This window comes from Enoplosus armatus, chromosome 14 (genome assembly GCF_043641665.1).
Source record: "Enoplosus armatus isolate fEnoArm2 chromosome 14, fEnoArm2.hap1, whole genome shotgun sequence".
NCBI lineage: Eukaryota > Metazoa > Chordata > Actinopteri > Centrarchiformes > Enoplosidae > Enoplosus > Enoplosus armatus.
Window position 1 is genome coordinate 17,894,441 of NC_092193.1, and position 20,341 is coordinate 17,914,781.

Below are 20,341 nucleotides of genomic sequence, written 5' to 3' on the forward strand. Positions count from 1 at the left end.
CCACCGGCGAGGGGATGACTAACCTGGCTGAACCACAAGCACGCAAAGCCATATCCTATTTTGTAGTTCCCTTTGAATTCCTTTGAGGGATTTAAAAATGTGAATCAAGGGGATTTGACACTTAAAAGTTGAACATGGTGGTACAACTCAAATATTCATCTGAGGTTGTTAATCCACTTTTCAAAAGGAATTATTAATAGACCAATTTAGAATAGACTCTGTAGATGCCTACAAGCAGTTCTGTCTTCCAGCTGTGTTACATAAAATATAATGAATTCAGCATCTAGGATACCTGAGGGGAGAGAGAGAGTGGAGGAGCAAGAGAGAGAGAGGAGAGATAATTTATTTGAGAGCACGACTGCTTTATAATGAGGCCCTCAGTACAGACAGACACAGCAGATTCAGGCTGCTTTGGCATCTTTCTACTCATCTAATGATTGAATATTTTACACCAACAGATCTTAAGGGCAAAACAGCCCTGAAGCTACAGTACCAAAGCACCCTCTAGTGACAGGTTTTGGTTTTATGCATGATTTTACAACACAAGCTTTAGTCTCCAGCTTCAGTTTATTTGGAACGCTTTATTAAGGTCAAACCATTTCAGATTTAACAGAAAGTTGACCTAAAAATAGTGCAAATATCAAGACTTTCACTACTGTCTGTTTGTTTTCAGTTTTCAAAGGATTTCAAACTAAATGAACAGTTTAAAAGCAGATAAGGACAGAAATAACTTGTCATATACTCGGTATACACTATACAGCACATAATCTATTCCATTAAACTTTAATTAAAAGAAGATTGACATGAACTGTCTGTTCTTCAATATTTTCAACCTCACGTCTAGCACATCACTCATCACTTTTCGTCAAGAGTTTTGAGGCCCCATCTGGTTGTTGAAGGGCCCTGAGTGACTCTGGTGTTGCTCTACCATACGCAAGATGCTGTCCGATAGTCCTTTAATGTCGCTGTGAGTGTCGGGATAAGCAGCCAAAGACTTCAGAAGCTCACTCACGCCCTCCTTCTCCAGCAGGCTGCTGTAATGTGAAGCTAGAGGAGAGAGACGGGAAGTGAAAGAGAATGAGAGAGGAATGAAAACTTCATTTGTGGCCAATGTAAAATGATGAAATATAGAATAACAAACAGCTCTATTTTACATCAAAATGGTTACTGTATAGGGCTGCAACTAACAATTATTTTCATTATTGATTGATTGATAGTTTAGTCTATAAAATGTCGAATTCAAGGATGTCTTTAAATGTCTTGTTTTATACAACCAACAATTCAAAACTCAAATATATTCAGTTTAATATAATTAAATAATAGAGAAATACAAAAATAGAGAAAAGCAGGAAATCTTTATATTTGAGAGGCTGAAAACAGCATTTTTACCTTTTGCATTACAAGTTATCAAAATAGTTGCAGATTATTTTTCTGTCAATCGACTAATCGCTTCTTTGACTAATCGCTGTAGCTCACGCACTGTAATACACGCACAGTTCTTTGTGACAAATTGATCCGAGTATACTGACCCCTATAAATCCACCCATGTGCTCCCCATAGTCACCCAATATATCCCCACAGTGTGTTTGTGTGTCTTACTGTTTTGACTGCAGACCAGATGTATGGCCCAGACTGCCCACAGCTGTACTCCGGAGGGCTGACACGTCTGAAGCAGAGGGCAAAATGGACGGAACGACCTGAAATGTGGGCACAAGGAGACACTTTTCCAACATTTACTTTTGAGTGATTCTGAGCATTTCTTTGGTTTATTTTGTGCTTGAATTACCAGACAGTTGATTTTCTTTGGCATTAATGCTATACAGGGAACGTACACTGAGGTGTCACACACAGGAAATTATTTTCAACACATTTTAAAATGCTTTCTTGTGATTGGCTGAGCTTTCTCTGGCACTCATGGTAGTATTCTATGTGACCGAAGGAACCTACGAGTAATTACTACTTAGTAATTAGTCTTAAACGTACACAGTGTTTCAAACCATTATATATATATATATATAGACATTATATATATTAAATCAGCAACAAGTGGGAAAAATGTTATGTAAGAGTGTTAAGAGAGATTGTAGGATGTGTTATTGATGGGAAACACTTCAAAAGTGTTATGCAACATGTAGCTTGCATTTGATGTTGAATTGAACTGAAAGAATGAGTAAATGCATTAAAAATGACTCTACTTCTAAAGAGCTTTCTTTCTGTTTTGTCCAGTTGGTGTTTCTTTCACCTGTAAGAGACCATTTCTCTCTCCAGTGGGGCCCACGTTATTATGGATGCATGCTGCAAAGAAAGAAAGACACGTTGAAAAGAGCCAAAGGTGAATATAACCTGTCTGTTAAAGGCAAACCAGCATCCAAAACTTTCGCCTCTCACACACACCAGCTGCTTCAGTATGGTGCTGCGGAGCTCATTGTCCAGGGTCCAGGCCTCTGGTCTGGAGGTGAGCTGTGCCAGAATTCCCCCCGCAAAGTAACGGACCCCCATCTCCACCTGGGGGTCCTGCAGCAGGATGAGGATGTGCTCCAGCAGGTCCTCCTCCATCAGGTCTGCCTGCAACACCTCCACCTCTGCTATGTTGTTCTGCGACACAGCGAGCGGAATGATAGCAGTGATGACAGCGATAATAATGTAACTAGGCAGAAAGGTGTTAGTGCCAGAGGGGAAGCAGGAACTGCTTCATGTCAAATTTCCTACAGATGGATTTAATGTAATTCCTATTGGTCAAATACTTTTAAACATTTGGGGGCAATATGAAAACCTTTGACAGAACCCCACAGTTGTATGCCTCCGCCAACCAGTCAAGATGAAGTTTACCTCCATGTACTCATACTCATATGATATATGTAGTGAATAAAGTTGAATAAAAAGTATACAGTTTTTTGGCTAAATGGAAGTTATCACCATATTGATGATACATATATATGCATGATTCCTGTGAATATACATTGTTGAACTGATTAATGAAGGATTATCATAGATGTATTGGCTAAACAGGTACACATGTAGATAAGATGGATTCTTGTGGTGGTTCTGTTTTCTCCTGGCATTTTTAGATGCAAAGCCTTTCAATGAGCTCTAGGTGAAACTCACTCACTCACTCACTCACTCACAGGATCACGATTAGCTCTGACACGTTGTTTGCATTCACTTGATGCCAATGACGCTCAAAATTCAGAATAAGGCAGGAAGCGAAAGGCAGAATGGACGAGATGGAGGAAAGCCCGCACGCACTGTGCTAGTTGTTGTTTACTCGTTGTGATGTCCCAGTCAATGTGTGTGAAATCTGGAATCGCCCCATTTCATTCTTAAATTATGGCTGACCTTTGACTCAGAAGTGTCACCTTGTCAGTGTCCGACCCACTGTGAAATATGGTCACAATCTCCCCTTCTGTTATGGTGTTGAATAATGGTGTTGTATAATGGCCAAAAAGTGTTTGTCAAGGTCATTTTGACAAATAACTAACGACGACACGTATACACACACACACTGAACCCACCAGGAGGCCGAGAACTTTCTGCTGAATGGAAGGTTCGGTGTTGTAGGACTGCAACACAAAAAAATGGACAGCGTAAGAGGAAAAATGTTTGTGTGTATGTGACCCTCTGTGTATTTCTGCGTTAATGTGTCTATCAGTGTATTGTGGGGGCTCTCTTCTACCTCCAGAACCTCAACGTACAGCTCCAGGCCCTGGCTCTCGATGAAATTGCGAGCAGCGGTGGGCATCTCATCTGTCAGGTTCCACAGAGCGCTCAGGGCAAACTTCAGAGTGGAGTCCACCACTCCCACCATGGCTTTCTGCTGCACAATGGCCAGCAGCTGCTGCGAGACAGAGCAAACGAGTGGAGCAAACATGAGACGGAGGGCAATGATAAAGAGGGACAAGGAGACGCAGTGGAAGACAGCCAAGAAAGAATAACTGTTGATGATACAGTTATTTACATATTAATTAGTGGCACCAGACACACAATAAACGAAAGTAACTGAAGCGTAGAGAGCAGCTTGATTACATACACAAAGAGAGAAATAGAGAGGTGATTGAATAATGGGAGTAACATGAGAGCATGGAGCAATAGGGTGACTGTGACAGAGAGTAAATGAGTGTATACAGTGGGTCGGTAATGGAAAACATAGCAGGTGAGAAAGACAGAGAGAAGGAGAGAGAGAGGGAATTAGGAATACATTCTTGCATATCTAGTGCTAAGCCGGGGACGTTGTGTACATTTGAAACTAAATACCCTGAAAGTGTAAATGTACCTTCATAATAAAGACGTCCTTGCTGAGCTGAGCGTTCTCCTCTGTGGACAACTGTAAACAAAACAAACAGATGAGTGCTCCTTTTGAATTCTACCCATTTTCCCGAAATGTCAAGCTAGAACAAACAGTGCTTTTAATTGGCCCCATTTAACTGGACTACATGAAAGCATAGAGCCGGCTGTTGAAACTAGTGTCACAGGAGGTACAGGCGGTGACTGAGGCACGGGGCTCTTAACAGGCGGGACTAACAGGTGCTAATACTATTTTCCTGCAGCAGGCTAATGCACAGTAAGCGAGCAGAGTCTTGACCTTGGCCACCAGAATGGAGATGACAGCCACAGCCATCCTCTGGAGGGTAGGATCCTCGTGGTTGCTCAGCCAGTTAATCACCAGTGTGGCGGCTAAATACCTGAACCATGATCACAACAGTATTACACAAATATACCAGTAATGTACAGACAAGCGGGGAAAGAATCTGAGTTCAGGTCTGCACTTTTACATCTGGAGGGACTATTTCTTTTGGCGCTTACATTTCAAGACAAAATATATTCTAGCTGGGTCACAATTTGCTGGAAAAACACTATAGTGCCAATCCATGAGTGCACTGATGATCTTGGCTACTGCAAGGCTGTGGCCTCGTACGTCATATTGTAAGTGAGAGAAAGTAAACTAACTTGTCAAAAGGGACATCCTGAAGGATGTAGTCACTGCAGAGCGCCAGCAGACAGTTCTTTTGCACCTGGAGAGACAGAAACAGTTTATGAAATGAAGAACTATATGGGTGTAAGAAAATATATGAGGTATTACGGAAAATACTGTCTGAAGGTGGCAGAATGGGAGCCAGCCAGTAACAGAACCATTCTGTGCCACATGTTGCTGTTCTGTAACCACGCGATGACATTATGGATCTGTAATCGGAGACACTGAGCATATCCCCTGACCTGTTGGTGGTTGGGGAAGGTCTTCATGGAGCACAGCAGCTGGGTGACAGTAGAGCCGAGCAGGCTGACAGGCATGGCCTCTGCCAGGTCCTGAGTGGTCATGTTGAACACACACGCTGTGGCCACCAGGTGGACGTGCAGGGAGGTGGGGTGGCTCTGCATCCCGCTCAGCACCAGCTACAGGAAACAAGAAATTTAAGCCATGATCACGTGAGTTTCAGAATAACTATCTATGCTCTTCTTTCCCTCTGTAGCTACCATCAGCAGAGGACAGTGATGGGACAGAACATCTCCCAGATATTATTAGCTTATAACCCTCCCACCTATTCACCGAGCCAGCTGTGAGGTTGTATTGTACTATTTATCTGAAAGGCTCTACTACAAACTGCCTCTTTCCGATCACGTCTAAATACGGTAATTAAACCGTCAGGTCGGAGGACATTTTAACTTTAGCTGTACAGTATGTTCAAACTGAGCTTGAAAAGACTGGTCCTTACAGAGAGAATGAGTTACAAACACTTTTAAATTCAAATATCTAATTTATTTTCATATCTGTGATGTAATTTTAAAACAGTATACGTGTGCATTTTGAATGCTACTTGAAATGGTTTCCTTACTGTGAAGATAATATCTACTATGAGTGAATACTGTGTGTGTTTGTGAATTTTTATGTGTGTTTACACTAAGTGTTTATTCTTTACAAAAGATTCTCCCTCTTGATCTCTCTTGAAATCTCAGTGAGACTTTCTGTTTAAATTAAGGATTAACTAACTAGTTTAAACTGCAGCATCTCATCCTGCCGAGAATAAGTGGAGATATTGTGCAACACCAGAGTAAAACATCATAAATAATCTTATCTAATTTACTAAACAGAGCAATTATCAAAGTATAATTCTAGTTTTTTACAACCTGGGTCTTTTTATCTTAGTTCTGGCCATCATTCCTGTCTGTATTAAAAACATTGCACTCAGGAAGGTAAGAGATCTGTGAATTTGGTGACATCGCTAAAATCCCTAGGGGGCAAGAAACAAGAGCAGTCATATGAGTATATGTACATGGAAGAGAAAAGTGTAGGCGGACACTAAAAATTATTACCTAAACTTTCATTTGTATTGGTTTAACTTTTTGCGCACCCAGTTAACCAACAGAAATGACGGCAGACATTACCAAAATAACGGAATAATCCTTTAAACATTGTTCGAACACAATGCTAACCATAGTACCTGTAGCATATCTGGCCGTGGCTTGTCAATGTCTGTGATTAGATTGTAGAGATGGACGAGGGCCTCTCGTATGAAACACTCACGGTCTCTGTACCTCCTCAGGGCCTCGCACACCTGGCTCTCATTAGCCTCTCCAGTTACCTGAACATACACAGCAGATCAGCGCTGTCAGAGAGACAGGAAATGCAGCGGCCATATTCAGTACATATACAAACAGAGCTTCAAGTCAAAGACAAATGAGAAACATGTGCAAGAGTCAAGTCTACCCATAACATTCTCTGATGTCCTGACATGCCACAAACCGATGCTAGCACTAGGTCCTCACTTTTAGGTTTTTCTGTGCAGACAGGACATCACAGGAGCTAGCCCCGGTGGCCAGCAGGCCCAAGAAGACCAGTCCACCCCTGGCCTCCACAAACGCTCTGACTGCTGCGTCAGTGATCCTCTTCCGTCCAGAGATATCTAGAGCAACAAGGGAAGGGAGGACCTGGGGACTCCCCTCCAGAAGCTGCCGCACTGTCTCATCCCCGTCTCTCCCGTCACTGTCATCCACAGTAAAATGGTCATCTGAAAAGTCTAGATGCCTGAGAGCGTGAAGCTGGCTGAGGACAAAGAGCAACCTGGCAGGCGACATATCCAGCTGCCGCAGCCGGTGGGTGATCAGGGATCTCAAGGTGTTCTTGCAGTTAAGGAGTGCGGTAAGCTTTGAGACGGCACTGCAGGAGATATCCAGGCTCTCCAGCTGAGGCAGAGAGCAGATATCCTCAAGGACAGGATCAGTCAGGTCTGTGTTGGAAAGGTTGAGCATCCTCAAGCCCTGCAGGGAGCCGAAACCACTAAGGGTCCCTCCATCCTCCCCCAGAGACTCCCAGTCCAGACGCAGCCCATTGAGGGATAACCTCTGCAGGCTGGATCTGCACTCTGGGTTGGAGGCCAGGCTTGAGACGATGTTAGCCCCTGTGAGGCCACTGGAGACACAGGAGGCATCTAGTTCCTGGAGCCGGTGAGGGCAGAGGGCCAGGCGAAAAGCCTCTGCAGACAGTGGACAGCAGCGGATGGAGGCTCGGCGCAGGCGGAGCTCTTTGCAGTTTCGGAAAATCCCAACAGTTGTGTCATTCAGTATCCCTTGTAGGGAGAAACAAACAGAGGGACGTGGTAGGAAAAAGTAGTATCACTTCAGCCACATTTATGTTTGTGGAATAGATTTTCCCACCATTTGAGCCTGGCGTTGTATACTGTGAACAATGATTATAAGGTAAATTAAGGATAATGACATTCTGACATAGTACTTAACTTTTGTTTATACAGGAAGGTGTGTGTCTGAAGAACTATAACTAACTTAAAGTCATAGGTGAGGCACATTCGTCATGGTGTGACTTTATTTGTCCCTTTTCTTCGACTTGCCACAGACCTACTGTCACTTGGTAGTTGAAGTGGCACCCACTGGATGATAGTGATGTTGTTGGAGCCTTTTTCTGTCCCCCTGACCTACCTTTAGTTCCCATCTTGCGCAGTAGCTGGTCAGCCATCTCCTGTGGGAAGAGAGGGGCCCAGCTGAGGCACATGGAGCCATCTGCTCGCCTGCTGCACAGAGCGTCCAGGCTGCGGCACACCTGAGCCAAGCAGAGGTCACACAGGGCCTGGGGGCCCTCGGCATCCTGCAACACATCAACAGGTAATCAGATACAACTGGATAATTACATCTCATAGTGTAGGTATACCCAAATCACAAAAAAAACATTGCATTATATATTAAAATGTAATTTGGGTGAAACAACCCTTTAAAAACACAATAATAATAATCTTGATATTGTAGACCTAATATTATTAGGTGTCATTAATAATTCTGTATTGCACAGGGTGTAATACATCTATGCAGTAATGCCCTAAATATGTTTCAGAGGTTTTTGTTTGTTTGTTGACATTAAATGCGTGTGTAAAGCCCTGACAGTTGTCTCCCAGGCTTCTTCCTCAGGGGGCTCAACAGATCCACAGTGACACAGGATCTCTAACGCAGCACGAGTCTAATTTTATCCGCAACACATGAGGCACGGCACACAAGCAAAGCCCGTTTAAGTCACCTAATCCAACCGGTCTCTGTGGGCCACAGTGGACAAAAGCAATTGGTCCTACGGCGCAGTGTGTAGTTAACGTTAGGCTGAGAGAAGTTCGTCACTGACACGAAGCTCGCGAAAACAAAACGTTGGAAAGAAATGATCGAAAGGGGACGGGGTCAAACTCACCATGCTTGAAAAGTAAACAGTTGACAGGAAAATAAAACAAAATAACGGTACCACGTCGTTCAGCACATTCTTAAATGAAAGGGCGTCATTATTTAAACATGTCCTTCCCTTTAAATCAAAGAAAAGTTATGAAATCTCCTGTTTTGACTACAGTCGTGGCTGCTGACGGTCGAGTATCAACTGTCACCGGCTGCCCGCCTCCTATTGGTCAGCACGCATGACGTCACCGAGGGCTTGTTTGGGGGTATGTTAACTTGTTCTTTCATGTTAATACAATTTGAATCCCTATTTATTCGACATTTAACTTCTATCTATCTATCTATCTATCTATCTATCTATCTATCTATATACTGTACTTTCTTGCACATTCATACTGGTGGTGTTACAATAACTGTGAAGGTGGAGATGGTAATAAACTCGTTTAGCCACAAGGAGGGGCTCAGAGAGAGCTGGAGTTTAACTTTTAACCAGTGTTACAGCTTATGTTAATTACAGTGAAAAGTTAATTTTAGGTACTAAACAGTTAATCACTAAATACAAAGGCCCAAACTCCATTTTGTACATGAAAAAAACATCTTCCATAGTGACGTAAACAGACTTTCTAAGCGCAGGGGCTAAAATCAAAAGGGGGCCCCTCATCCGTGTAATGTGACATTAGGGCACAAATTAAGCATTGAAGTGTCCCTTTTGTTGAAATTAAGGTTTTAAAAAAAGACAATCAGCACTCAGAACAGAAAAAAGTTCAGGGCATTTGTCCACTATCCTCCAGTGTGTACATGAATTATGAGCATTTCCACCAATTTTTCCTGCTCAGATTGTTTTTTAGATGGTTGAAGAGGTGAAAATATCCCACATTTCATTACATGTCAAAGGTCAGAAAATGAAACCTAATAGTGTGTAAAAGAGGTATAAATTTTATTACTTATCCCTTTCATCCTGTTGGGACCCCTAAAGTGTGCCCGACTGGAAAGCACTGATCTAGGCTACACAACAGTGGGGCTTGTTAAATGTGATGCAGATGCAGGTGAAGATTTCCAGGCATGGATTGAATCAGCACAAAATGTGTTATTTAGCTTCTTTCAATAACAGCTTCCTCCAAACACATGTTCTTCTGTATGTAATTTATTTAAATTGGGCTTCCTCTATTATATACATCCGACCACCTAGGAGACACACACACACACACTCTCAAACACACCACATATGTTCTCATACATGTACGGGTCACACGCACCCACACACATGCACTCCTACATTATGAATGTCCTGCCTCGATTGCTCATAAGCAAATCTGTCCTCCCACATGCTGAAGTATGTCTCCCCACGCAGAGAATCCCCATGCATCAAAGCCTGCGCTTCCTCCTCAATCCAAAACATTTAGCTGAGGAGCAATCTTTTTTTCTGCAAAGCCCTCTGCATATTGTCCTCATAACCAAATAAACACAGCTGCCAATAGCTCTTAGGATTGCCGCAAGAAACACACACACACACACACACACACACACACACACATATCCCAAATACGGAGCAAACACAAGAGAAACGCACACGTCCAAAACAGACCTTCTATTATTGTGCTAAAGCTACTGGATTGCCAGAAACACTCAGTCATTAGATTTGAGCTGATAGGAAACAGCTTTCTGAGGAGGAGTAAGTAGACTATGAGAAATAATAGTTTCTCATATGAATGAAGTTGACAAATGTGTGTGTGCGTGTGTTTCTTTGTCTATGTGAAAGAAAGAAAAACAGAATTTATGTGCATGTCATCACAGATAGCGTGTGTGGGAGACAATATAGCAATGCCAACAAGACCTTATGAGAGCTAAATAATGGCAGCTAGACTGGTTTTGAGTTTGAGCGTCTCCACCACTCTTGCTGAGTCCCAGCCAATCTGATTCATAGGCTTAGTTTTTCTTTAGTGGTGAAACCTTACATTAGGAGGAGTCTTTCTTTTCTTCCTAAACTTTAGAGGAGGAAGGCAGGGCCAAGCCTTCCCTCTGCTCAACAGAGAAAATCACAGCATCAGCCTCCCTCTTTCTGTACATGGACCACCCTCTACTGTTCTCCTAGTGGACACTGTTTGCTTGTGCCATAGCTGTGCGCAGGCCTTCATTCTCAATGAGAGCAAAGACAGAGGGAGACTGAGAGTGAGAGGATGAGAATGGAGAGCATGAACCTGCATAGGAAACACAACTGAGATACCAAGCTGGGTCTTACCTGCACCTCCTGGACTGCTGACTGAACTCACTGACACAGGTAAGATGTTTATTCTTTCATTTCTGTGATCAGGTTATGATTAATATGACATTTATATGTTTTTTATGCTTTGGAAAAGTATTCCCAAATGTTCCCAGTCCTCACTACGAATAAAAAATTGTAATTTACTGATAAAAGTAAAGGTAATATAGAACAACGAAGTCAGAAGTGGGGTCCCCGAGACATGACTCCTCATAAAGAACTGTGGGATGACTGTAAAATGCTGAAATTGAAGAAGCCATTTGAGCATTTTTCATTCAGTAATTTATATTTGTTTTGAAAATAATATATGTACATCTGGTGTAAACACCATCATCATATTCACCATGTACAAAGCTCATGTATCATGTCGTCCCCTCAGCAGACGGACCTAATCAGTGGCACCATCAGAATAACTTGTGGGCTAATTGGCACAGTCTTAAAAATCCAGCCGGCCCAGAGCAAAAGCCACAACAAAGTTGGACTGGAAAAATTAGACTTTCTGATTTGCAATATATTCATGCTGTATGTGGAAATAAAGTTGGAGAGAATTAGGGCACGCAGGGTTTTCCCAGAGATAAGCTTTTTGAGGGTTTTAATGTCAGAGAAAATCTTTTAATTAGGGAGCTTAGCAGTAGACAGTTAGAGCTCAGTGGCACCACTTAGAGTCAGTGGGCCGATTGGCAGTGTCCTCATGTTCCTCTGGGCTGGGAAAACCAGCCACCGCAAAGTTTGACCTGTCTGGTTGCAAGGACTGCATTAATATAGATGAGGTGGCTGGATCTGGTCAGGTCTGGCTCTGAGCGTGGAGAGGAGAAAATACCCATTTAATAAGTCAACAAAAAAAAAAAACACGGCTGCTGTGGCTGACTTGATGAAGACCAGTAGGGTGTGAACGGCAGAGAGAAACCTGGCGGTCAGCCCTGGCTGAGGAGCCTCTATGTAAACACTGTCACTCCTGTCAGGCCAGGGTCTGTGAGATTCATATTGTGGGGTTGGAGACGTGCAGACGGGCCAATTGCTGAGACCGAGCTATTGAAGGGGATGACCCGTGATTACGGAAAGACAGGAAAAAGTCTTCTCTGGGTAATAATAACTGCCTGACAGTGCCAAGGTGTTTCTGAGCTCTGACACATGGCCCGTTTTTCTTAAAGTGCCCTTTCCTTTGCCCTCAGATGGTTCATCATCTATGACAAAACAAACTGCAGCTTGTTCCACATGTTAAATCTAAAACAGGCTTCAGGCATTTTCTTGTGCTGCTGAACTTTTAAGCCAGTTATTAAATAATTATCAGGTTGGCTCAGACACTTTCTTTCTATCAATAAGTCATTGTCCGTCCTGGGGGTTAGGGTTAGGATATTATTATTTCCCTTGAGGCATGTTTTTTCCTTCGACAATGATAAAAGGGTACTATTCTGCTACAGCAGCAGTTTGAGCTTAGGTAATGCTCTGGGATCTGTCCCATTAACTGTGGTCAGGACTCTTCAGTGCAACTAAACATCAAGATGAGACCACAGAAATGATTGAAAGCCCCTGCTGTCTCTTTCTTGGACTTGTTTAATTCTGCTTCTTTGGCATCTGTTAAAGTCCTCTGCAGATTTGTTTTGATGAGCTCCTATATGAAGTGGGTCATATTATGTGCCTGTCAGAAGTGTTAGATGGAGGTGACTTAACCTCCTTGGCCATATCCACTGCCTTCTGGTTGGATTTGGCCCGAGTGCCAAAATCAGGCCGATGTTGGCTCATCATTAGCCCCACTTCCAGATCCAAGCCTCGCTATTGAATATGGAGGGAGGGTTCTTTCACTCAGCATGCATTTTTGAACGTCACCCACCCCTGCCCCATTCGTTGTGCTGTCAAAACCAATAAGATCAAAACACAAGCTTCCCTTCCAAAAATAGATTCCAGAAAACATTACTCATAAATCAGGGATTCCTGCTCCCCCTGCTGCTCCTCAAACACACCAGTTTCTTTTATTCCTCACAAAATTCAAATGTATCTGTTTGTACCAGCCAGGCAGAAACAGCAGACACTAAAATTAGTCAGTGAGGCCCTATGATAACCACCTGCTGTCTTCTACCATTTTGCTCATTACTGATATACGGCGCTCAGTAATTCAGTGTCATCCATGGCCACATTAACTCCATTTGCTGCCTAATGTTTTATGCTTTTGCCAGACTCACAGTTTTTTTTTACATGCTAGTTCTCCACACGAGCCAGTACAGGTACGTTGAAAGACCGTAGGGGAGGTTCATGGAAGGTCTGAGCCAGGAGATCTACAGAAATATGAAAAACAGATCCCAGCACTTGCACACACCCAGACACCTGATACAGATGTGGTAAGGGTTGTAATGAAAGAGAACCCATGAGGGAACGTATTGAAAATATGAGCTATGATAACAGATTTGTGGTGGTTGGGTGGCACAGCTCTAATTCTGCCAGAAGCGTACCAGAAGGCACATCTTGCCAAAGGCAGGACTGTCTGCAGGACTTGGTGTGTGAAACCAGCTGTGCCTTTGCCACAGTCTGCTGGCTTTCACTTTACATTTTCATGCTCACTTACTTCATAATGAAGCAAGACTTTGCATTTAATCTTGACTGGAAGCTCTCTCCTACATCATGCCAACAGATGTTCCTTGGCTATTTAAGATTTGCAGGCAAAGGGGTTATATTGGATTATATTGGATTACGGGAGAAAAGAAAACATCTGGTAGAAAATTGAACAAAAAGTACAAAATTAAAGTAAACTCAAAGGGAACTTCTTTATAAATACTTGGACCAAATTAAAGAAGAAGTCTGGTGGTATTCAAAATGTTTCTTGATGTCAATGAAGCCAATGAAAAAAGCACAGCCAACAATGAATTCATCCTACTAACAAGTATTACCTGTGTAGCTAGAGCTTGATATGACATAATCCTCTGTGCCATACAGTAGACTTCTTGTCCAAAAACTACAAGAAACCCAACAAAGATGCCACGCCATTTGCACTGGGTGACATCTTTCTTTGTTATGATGATACATGGGCACTGCAGTAGGTATGTATACATATAGGTATGTTTACCATGTTCACCATCATAGTTTAGCATATTTGCACAAGGAAATAGTACAGCTGAGGCTTAATATCATTAGTTGTGCAAGTATTTAGATAAAAACCAAAGTATTGGACATAAATTCCGATCTGATGATGGTGCTAGATGAAAAGTCAGCTGAAAAGGAAACTATATATTCACGAGTTTCAAAGATTCACGTCTTCAGTTGGAACCAATGGACTTGGGGCTGAGTGCCAAAGACAGGGTAGGGAAGTTGGCAAGCACTGAAAAATGGACTAATACATTGTTGTTTTTTGTCTTTTTATGGGATTTATTGACACTAAGTGTGCCATAGAACACCAAACCTTTTCTTTAATAAAATGGTCTACACTTCTCATTCCTTTTTTTAGATCTTTAGTTTGTTTGGTGATAAAGAGAGGAGGAACCATGGAACCTGGAACATGGAGCCTATTTATTCTGTTTGGTCTGTCTTTCTGGAGCAACAGCCAAGCCCTCACCACGAACCCCATCCTCTCCCGGATACGAAGAGCTCCAGAGGCCAACGGGGAAGGCAAGAAGTGCTCCTACACCTTCCTGGTCCCTGAGCAGAAGATCACAGGACCCATCTGTGCCGCCCGCGGTTATTCCACCGACAAGGACCGAGTGACACGCCTGGATGTGGCTGCGGTGCGCGACCTCCTCTCAAAGCAGCGTCGGGAGATGGAGACTTTGAAGCTGGTGGTGGATGTGGACGGCAACTTGGTGAATGAGATGAAGCTGTTGAGGAAAGAGAGCAGGAACATGAACTCCAGAGTGACCCAGCTCTACATGCAGCTGCTGCACGAGATCATCAGGAAGAGGGACAACTCATTGGAGCTGGCGCAGCTGGAGACACGCATCCTCAACGCCACCACCGAGTCACTGCGCTTGGCCTCCAGGTACCGGGAACTGGAGGTCAAATACTCAGCCCTGTCTGCGGTAGTGAACAACCAGTCAGTGCTGATTGGGGCACTGGAGGAGCGTTGTATGCAGGTGTACAGCCGCAGGCATGAGCAGTCACCCATGGGACCTCCGCTTGTACAGGTGGTGCCTGAGAATATTCCTGTCAATGTGCCACGTTTCACCAATGAGATCCAGCGGGATAATACACAAGGGTTTGCCCGAGAAAGGGGCTCTCGCTCTGGGCCGTCACCCACAAGCGGCACCCTGGAAGTTCAGAAACCTCCACAGAGAAACTTCAGTTCTGAAGGTGAGTGAGTGATCCATCCATCCGTCTCTCATTGATTCAGTCACGAAAATCCAAAACAGTCATGGTAAAATTCATAGCAGTCATAGCAGGCCAACCATAACAAAATAATAATCACGGACTTTGAATAGAGCTGCAGGTGGGCCAGTGGCCTCATTTTCAAAGGTTAAAGATTTGCAAATTCAGCTGGAACTCTGCTCCCTGCTCAACAGAAAGAACACAAACCAGGATGGAAATAAAAATGTTGTAACGTCTCAATTGAGGCAGGGGACTTAAAGCAAAGCAAAGAAAGGCCTAACCAGTGCGATTTTGCTCATCAACAGAAATTCCTGACGCATTTAGATTACCCTCGCCCAAGAATAATAATGTGTGAAGGATTTCAGTGCAGCTGTGCATGAAAATGATCCTTTACAAGACTGCATCTGAGACGTAGACAAAACCCAGGCTGACATGGTAGGCTCCTGCAAACCACAAAGTAGAGGCACTTCTAGTAAACTTCATGCAGTGGACAATACCTTTACATTATTATTATTATGTTATTAGCCGGGAGTGGGTTACTCACCCTTTAAATAAACTCACTGCAAAATGTGCTATCAATTAAACATCTTGTAATGAGGATGTTGAGTTACCTTGAGAAAAGGCAGATGTTAGTCACTTATACAGTGGGTTAACAAGGCTTTTTGGCCACAAATGAAGGCAAGAAATTTCATATTAAAGTAACTTAATTTGCCCCATTCTCCTCTGCTGTTCTTGGAGGACATGGTAAACATTTTGCAGACCTAGATAAATGTGTTTTATATTACTCTGTCTGCTTGTGTGATTTTGTTCTTGTTTACGGGGTTTTCTACTTGTTTTAGCTTCTGTCAGACAGTGACTTCAGTGTTTCCTCATCATGTAAACTCATGGCACTCATGTTGTGGCTGAAACTGCCCTACAAAGCCAAAACGCAGTGACTACATACTTGGTCAAAACTGAGTTAAGACCAGACTTTTTGACATATGTTTAACCATATACATTCATAGATATGTGTAATTTCCAGAAGAAAACAACATGAGACATGTTTAGTAACTACAAAACAGGAAAAAAAACAAACCTTGAGTTCAGGTTGTACAACTATTTAGCTGTTGCATACTTTGCTTCACACGTCTCATTTCCAGCAGGTCCATGTCTTTCTTACCACCTGCCTCCCTCTCTTATTATTCTTTCCTTCAGGCCCGTTCAGAGACTGTCTCGGGGCGCAGGAAGCCGGCCACAGCACCAGCGGCATGTACCTGATTAGACCAGACGAAGCGGAGAGGCAAGTGCAGGTCTGGTGTGAACAGGATATAGACAACGGGGGCTGGACCATTATCCAGAGCAGGAGAGACGGATCAGTTAACTTCTTCAGGAACTGGGATAACTACAAGGTGATGACAATGACACTTCCCCTGCCCCGTCTGTCTTATTTTTCTCTCTCCTCTCCTGAGCCAACAAGAATGTTTGGCTCATCCAGAGACAACAGGGGTGCCGTTATATGACCCATCTAGAGGAACCATCTGGGGTCTTTGGGACCATTTCCTGGGCCAGAATCCTTGTGTTTTCACTTACTGTAAAATATAACGCCCTGTCAGCAGCACTATTCGTCCGAGATCATTTGGTTTGAGATTCCCATTATGAAACATTAGATGGCCCACTAGGAAGGTATGTTCCACAGCTCAATCTGCAGGCGTTTCTTTCCAAAACCACTACTACTATGGTGCCTTCCTGGATGGATGGCTTGTTGGCTTACTCCACCACACCATATAGACCCTCTCATCAAAGCTCTGTGAGAATGAGATGGAGTACATCGCTGCTGGCAGCCTCGGTGATCCAGTGTTCCATTCAGCCCGGCCAGGTTTGTGCATGTGTAACTGGAAGCTAAATTGCTCTCTTCAACATTGATTTGCCTCTGCGCTCTCCCACAAAGCCACCACATGTACACACACACAGCACCAAAGAGGAGGCCCCGGACTGAAACTCTACATCATTCATCATCTGCTGGCTCACCCAGCTAATCCACAATCACAAGCCTCAGCCTCTTCTACCAAGCGAAGTGTTCTGGAGGCACATGGCCAGACGTAGATTGCTCGCGGTTATTCCACACACAAGCGCCAGGGCCAGTTTCGCATTTAGCCGTGATCCAAGAGATCTGTGGGGTTTGAGCAATGAACCAGCATTCTGAAGATGGACGCTCATTTTCCTGCATAAACTCTACAACATGTCTTTCTTAGGAATTTCAAAGACAGGGTGTCATTCTTTTTGCCACAGTTTTTTTTTCTTTTGAAGTTTTGCAGTTTGTTTTGTCTTTGTCAACAGAACTGTGACCAAAACGTCATCAAAAACAAAATTCCCATTTTCTCTGTTACAATCCCACAGCCTCATCCACAAGGAGGTTTTATGTTCCTAAACAATTCTCGTGTTTCTAAACTCCTCCGGCTACCACATGAAAAACAATGCGCATTATTTTCTGTAATCTCTCTGTAACCTTCCTTTTAATCTTCCTTTGAATTAGAGCGGCTTTGGCAACATAGATGGGGAATACTGGCTCGGTCTGGAAGGCATCTACAACCTGGGGAGGCAGGGGGACTACAAGCTGCTGGTGGAGCTGGAGGACTGGATGGGCAAGAAGGTTTACGCTCAGTACAACAGCTTCCATCTGGAGCCTGAGAGCGAGGGTTTCCGCCTGCGCCTGGGCACCTACCAGGGCAACGCCGGGGACTCCCTGAGCAGCCACAACGGCAAACAGTTCACTACTCTGGATCGAGATAAGGATGCCTTCTCAGGTAGGTGAACATGGGGTTCCTTTGTGCTCTTGTAGCATATATGAGCATATCTATATCTTCGCATCATGATATTCAAACCTCTCTTTTAATATTGTGACCATGGAATATTGGGTTCTACCTGATATTAAGCTTTAAAGGCTACACATCCTATATAGCAAACCTGATATACAGTGAAGTTCTATTTTATTGGTTAAAATCAGACACCCTGTAGTCTAATAAAAAATATAACACTTTCTTGAAATGGGGTTTTCTCAAACTGGTGCATCGCAAACACTGTGAAAATCCACCTCCACATTCTCAAAAAATGTATGTGACCTTGTGTCAGTTCACACAAACTGTTGGAGAAAGTGGTATGTTGGGTTTTTATACACAATGTTTGATAACAAGCAAGCAACTCACTAGCTTGTCAGCGATGACTTGCAATTTGTTCACTTCCATGGGGTCTATCTTGAAAGGCAAAAACAGAAAGCAATGATTTTCTTGAAAAATTCTGTCAGTTTTCTGAAGTGAACACCAAATGTGAAGAACACACCTCCTCACAGAGCTAATCATCTGCCCTCCTGTTTCCCCACAACAGGTAACTGTGCCCATTTCCATAAAGGAGGCTGGTGGTACAACGCTTGCGGCCAAACCAATCTTAACGGTGTCTGGTACACCGGAGGCGTCTACCGCAGTAAATTCCAAGATGGGATCTTCTGGGCTGACTATGGCGGAGGCTTCTACTCTATGAAGTCTGTCCGTATGATGATCAGGCCCATAGACTGAGGAGATACTGTAAGCCAGGCTGGTCCAGGGGCAGCTATGGAGGCCAGGGCAAACTTGAACCTCATTCTAAATTGTGACTATATATGTCATCAGCAACTGGTTGATCCTAGATAAAATAACTACACCAATGGAGATTACCAACCATCAATAGTGACTTGAACTGCCTCCTGTTACAGACATGGACTCTGCGTGAATGTTGTTCTCATTATATCATAATAGATTCACACATAGAGGGATTTAAGGGACATTACTATTTATAGTAAGCCCCACAGCTACAAATACATATGATGGTGAAGGGAAATTAAGAATAACTGCCAACATTTTGCAGCTAAATAATGCAGACTGTCTATCTGATTAGGAGACCGCAATATTTTCCTCATTACTAGGTCACCCTGTGGAGAGGAGGCGCCACATCCTAACAGAACTTCACTGGTATTGATTTCATTCATAAGCTTTAGCGTCACAGGATCTAAATGCAGTTCTTCCTACCTCGCCAAGATAAATGTGTGGGGGAAACATTCATACATGGTATTTAACTTGTGCTGTAGTTGCTGGGAGCTGGAAAATACATTTTGTTAATACCTATATAGATCATTTTAGACTCTGTATCCACTTCCAGATCTGAACAGACCAACACCTTAATGAGTTGGAGAAAGGAAGGTGGTTTAAATACATGTTTTATGTACATTTGATTACACAAAAACAGTACTGATTACATTTTTTTCTCCGTACACTTAAAATGACCTTTATACTGTCTGTTAAACTACTTTGTCCAAATGCAGATGACCAGAAATGATAATTTATGTGTACAATTAACTTATCATAACAGTGAAAAGGACCAGGTGTCCTGAGGGGACAGTAAATGAAATAGAACTAATATCCTCCACTGTATATATGACAATCATTCTCAAAGTGTGCTTGCACGTATGGAAATTGCTGATATATGTTTTTATCATTTGGCTGTTGATTACATTTCAGTATGACTGTGGAAAAACAAGCATTGTTGAGAAAGAGAAAAAAAAGAAGATGGAATTACGTTCAGTTTTGAGTGGTTTTCGAGCACGAAAAATATGCCGACCAAGCGTTGAGAGTTATAAGCAATGGGACAGACAACGAGAAACACATTGCTGAAAGCCAGACAGGATGGAGAAAGAAAAAGAGAGGAGGGAGGGCAGGGGATGAACTGGGATGGAATCGGTCCAAATTTCCAAGTCACCCCCCCCCCCCCCCCCACCCCCCACCCCTTTTAAATACAGAGAAATTTACATTCTTTCCACACAAAAGTGCTTGAACCGTATGTTTTCGTAAAAATATCTTTCATTGACAAAGTCACGGGTGCCTGCACTCTGTAATCACCGGTATGGGGAAACCATCCCAGAGGAGAGGGGTGCTGGGGGTGGGGGTGGGGGGGGTAGTGGGTCTGCTTTGAACAACAGCACTGCATCCAAAAGTCTTTGGTCTCTGAGCCCAGAATAGACTCTCATATTGTGCTGTTTTTTCTTATTGACCACAATGGCCCTCACACCCATCTCTTTAACAGACTTTTATAAAGCAACAAAACACAAAGCCGGGAGACCGGTCAAACCCA

At 43.2% G+C, this 20,341-nt stretch overlaps 2 protein-coding genes across 2 annotated transcripts; one reads left to right on the forward strand and one right to left on the reverse strand.

Annotated features, from left to right (window-relative positions):
- Positions 1-387: 387 nt before the first annotated feature.
- Positions 388-15,207, reverse strand: LOC139296005 (protein zyg-11 homolog). Its single transcript, XM_070918254.1, has 14 exons — positions 15,182-15,207; positions 7,927-8,102; positions 6,760-7,559; positions 6,435-6,575; positions 5,212-5,388; positions 4,945-5,009; positions 4,580-4,679; positions 4,271-4,321; positions 3,674-3,835; positions 3,513-3,560; positions 2,395-2,595; positions 2,243-2,295; positions 1,600-1,697; positions 388-1,047 (listed from the first exon to the last, which is right to left on the reverse strand). Exons 1-14 carry the CDS (start codon positions 15,205-15,207, stop codon positions 866-868), a joined length of 2,280 nt encoding a protein of 759 aa, XP_070774355.1. The 3' UTR covers positions 388-865.
- LOC139296006 (angiopoietin-related protein 1-like) lies at positions 10,865-18,753 on the forward strand. Its single transcript, XM_070918256.1, has 5 exons — positions 10,865-10,933; positions 14,352-15,190; positions 16,400-16,593; positions 17,718-17,988; positions 18,566-18,753. Exons 2-5 carry the CDS (start codon positions 14,389-14,391, stop codon positions 18,751-18,753), a joined length of 1,455 nt encoding a protein of 484 aa, XP_070774357.1. The 5' UTR covers positions 10,865-10,933; positions 14,352-14,388.
- Positions 18,754-20,341: the final 1,588 nt, after the last annotated feature.